Here is a 3,488-nt window from a genome sequence, read left to right as displayed (position 1 = left end):
GGTGCTACTCTAAGAAAGGTTTCGACAAGTTTCATTCAGTTCATCCGGCCTCAATATTGGTTCCATACTCCTATGCTAGGCTTGCTAGCTCCAACCCTTGCTTGCCATCCACAGCGTGTGGCTGAAGTCCCGCCGTACCGAGCGAGACTGATGCGCATTTCGATCATTGCCGCGCAAAGCAGCCATTAGGGTTCCAAGTTCGTGCTGACGTCCCCCTCCATTACCCACCCCCCACCCCGGCACTTGAATATGTTATCTCCCCGCCATAGACTAATCGGCTTCCAAGCATGATTATACGGCAATCATGTGGGGTAATCACTAGTTAATTTGGCGCCAAGCAAAGAACGTCACACCGGGACAAAACAGAAGCAAGATTTTAAACAAGTGGGCGAGCAAGGAGGGATTTTTTTTCTCAAACAGCTAAGTTGCTGATGATGTCTGTGAAACTCAACACAGCTGGAGTACTCCTAAGTAAAGTAATAATCACATTTAGGTCCAGCCTTTTTTGTCACGACACCCCCGCTAGGCTAGAGTTCATCTCGTTGTCTTCTTACTCGTGCGGTACAGCTTATTTATCCTGTTGTTTCTCACTCCACACCCTTGATAGTCTTGGAATTACAGAGCTCATGGTTCCCTTCATATGTACATACACGGAGACGGAGACGGAGACGGAGACGGAGACGAAGCATGCGCGCGCACGTGCGAGAGAGTCGCCGGAGACGGGGAGTAGAGGATCCGGCGGCTGGTAGCTAGGCGCGGAGGGCGCCGACCTCTCGGAGGCGTGGGACGAGGAGGCCGCTGAGGTGGAGCCCCATGAGGCCCTCCAGGCCGCCCACCGGCGCGCCGCCCACGAAGAGCGCCGGCACGGCCGCGTGGCCGCCGGCCTCCACCGCCGCGCGCTCCTCGGCGGGGCCCTCCAGCTCGATGACGGTGGCGTGCGTGTTGTTGTCTAGCCTACTCACTGAACCACGGCGATCACCGGAGATAAAAAAGAAACAAGAGAGAGGGAGAGGACACGAGATTTCCCGGCGCACAAACGCCTCCGGCCGCACGAACAGCCCCTTGTATTTCCGGCGAGCTCGAACTCTGCCACACACACACCACCCCACCCGTGAGCGCACATACACTCCTTGAGGCTACATCATCTCTCTCTGACTACTCTTGGCTCTATCACCTACATCTGTTTAAGTAGCACACGCGCACACACGCTACCAGGGCAACAGCCTGCCCGGCTCCTATGCCACTCATGCACAAGACTAAGCCAACATGCATACACAGACGCACCACGCTAGCTAACAACCACTAAGCGCATGCACTTGACTCGGCTACGCACCAACTAACCACGTACTGACTTCACGATCTACACGACGCGGCCGGCTATGCCACCAACTAACCTATTCATGTCAAGATTAATGCTATCAATTTCCTTCCTAATCTTGACATGCCTTGTCGTCGACCGTCGTCTTAAACGCCCTCGCTCGACATCATCACGCGCCTCCGCGCCCGCTGCGACGTATCGTGTGCCTGCCGTGGCCAGAGTCGATCCAGCTCGCGTCGTTGTCGTCGTCACAGCCGTGAGCCAGCCCGTGGACCCGACCTGGCGCACCGACGCCGGTCGCACCGTGCTCCGTCACGACTCCGGTGACACACACCGAGCTCCTTCTCCGCCGGCGGCACACCCTGGCGTCCCTTCGCGCCCCGCACGTCCCGCGCGCAACCAACGCGTCCGACGAGCCCGACCGCACCAGTGCGTCCCGCACGTCCCGCGCGCATCCGACGCGCCCGACGAGCCCGACAGCACCAGACGCTCACCGGGTGCCGCCTCCGCGTCCGCCATGGCAGCCGCCACGCCGCGCCTACGTGTCACGTACCTTCCACGGTTGTCGCCCCGAACCGTCGCGACCTCTGCGCCACCACGCAGGTCCTTCGCGACCTCCTCGTCTCTGCGACCGCCGTGCCCTTCGCGCACACTCCCCACGTCCCCGTGCTCCCGGCCCGCGCTCCCGCCGCGCACGTACGCGATCTGCGCAACCAGGTCCAGCGCCTCGACGCGGTCCACTCCCGTGGTCCCCGACGCGTCCAGTGCGCACCCATAACACGCACCGGTCGCGCCTGGCTCGCCGCCGCATCTTATTGCCCTGCACCGCCACGGCCTCCATGCCGCCATGCAGTGCCTCCACGCCTTCCACACCGTGTTGCGCCGCCGCGCCACCACGCAGCGCCTCGGCGGCCTCCGCGGTCGCCGCACGTACGACGTCACCGCCCGCCGCCTCCGCCACGCGCTCGCCGCGCGCCGCAGCCGATGCCTCCATGTCGGCCGCGTCGCCGCGGCCTCCGCGGCCTCCTCACCGCGCCGCGCACCTCCATAGACCGACACACGGCCCGGAGCTTCACCGCGCAGCCGCCGGCGAATGCCGCCACCGCCGCCACGCCTCCGACACGGCAAGCACGCCCAAGACACCAAGCTCATGATACCAATTGTTGTTGTCTAGCCTACTCACAGAACCACGGCGATCACCGGAGATAAGAAAGAAACAAGAGAGAGGGAGAGGACACGAGATTTCCCGGCGCACAAATGCCTCCGGCCGCACGAACAGCCCCTTGTATTTCCGGCGAGCTCGAACTCTGCCACACACACCACCCCACCCGTGAGCGCACATACACTCCTTGAGGCTACATCATCTCTCTCTGACTACTCTTGGCTCTACCACCTACATCTGTTTAAGTAGCACACGCGCACACACGCTACCAGGGCAACAGCCTGCCCGGCTCCTATGCCACTCATGCACAAGACTAAGCCAACATGCATACACAGACGCACCACGCTAGCTAACAACCACTAAGCGCATGCACTTGACTCGGCTACGCACCAACTAACCACGTACTGACTTCACGATCTACACGACGCGGCCGGCTATGCCACCAACTAACCTATTCATGTCAAGATTAATGCTATCAGTGCGCGCCGACGGCCGCGAGGAGGCTCTTCATGACGTGCGCCATGTAGCAGCCGCGGCGCGCGAAGATGACCACGGGGCTCTCCCGGACCAGCCGCCCGAACCGCTGCGCCGGCGCCTCCTCCTCCCCGGCCGGGTCTATGGTCAGCCCCCGCCGGATGCCCGCCACCGCCTGCATGCTCGCCCCCCGCCGCCGTGAAGGAAGCGACGCGCCGCGCTGCGTGAGGTAGGTCGCTCGCGACTGAACTAGGGAGAAGCGGACAGAAGGCTCGCCGTGAATGAATATCGATCGGTGTTGATCCGCAGGAGGTGGAGAGGCGAGCCCGGCGAGGCGTTTATATATAGGGGGGGCGGAGCGCGCACATGGGATGGGGGGTGACGTCGGGCGGGCGGTGACAAGGAGCCGTGGGGCCTGAGGTTGCGTCACGTGGCCGGAGACGGACAGCAAAGCGGCCATTAATTTTCAGCACCACCACCATGTAGAGCACCAAAGTATCCTCCCACCCCTGCCACCGGACGGGTGGTGACGGG

The 3,488-nt window shown here is 62.1% G+C and overlaps 1 protein-coding gene across 1 annotated transcript; it reads right to left on the bottom strand.

Moving 5' to 3' along the window:
• Nucleotides 1–374: 374 nt before the first annotated feature.
• LOC123057960 (monothiol glutaredoxin-S2) lies at nt 375–3,279 on the bottom strand. Its single transcript, XM_044480819.1, has 2 exons — nt 2,959–3,279; nt 375–935 (listed from the first exon to the last, which is right to left on the bottom strand). Exons 1-2 carry the CDS (start codon nt 3,133–3,135, stop codon nt 750–752), a joined length of 363 nt encoding a protein of 120 aa, XP_044336754.1. The 5' UTR covers nt 3,136–3,279; the 3' UTR covers nt 375–749.
• Between the last annotated feature and the right edge of the window lie 209 nt (nt 3,280–3,488).

This window comes from Triticum aestivum, chromosome 3A (assembly GCF_018294505.1).
Source record: "Triticum aestivum cultivar Chinese Spring chromosome 3A, IWGSC CS RefSeq v2.1, whole genome shotgun sequence".
NCBI lineage: Eukaryota > Viridiplantae > Streptophyta > Magnoliopsida > Poales > Poaceae > Triticum > Triticum aestivum.
Note: the sequence above shows the minus strand (reverse complement) of the source record. Positions and strands in the feature narration are given on the sequence as shown.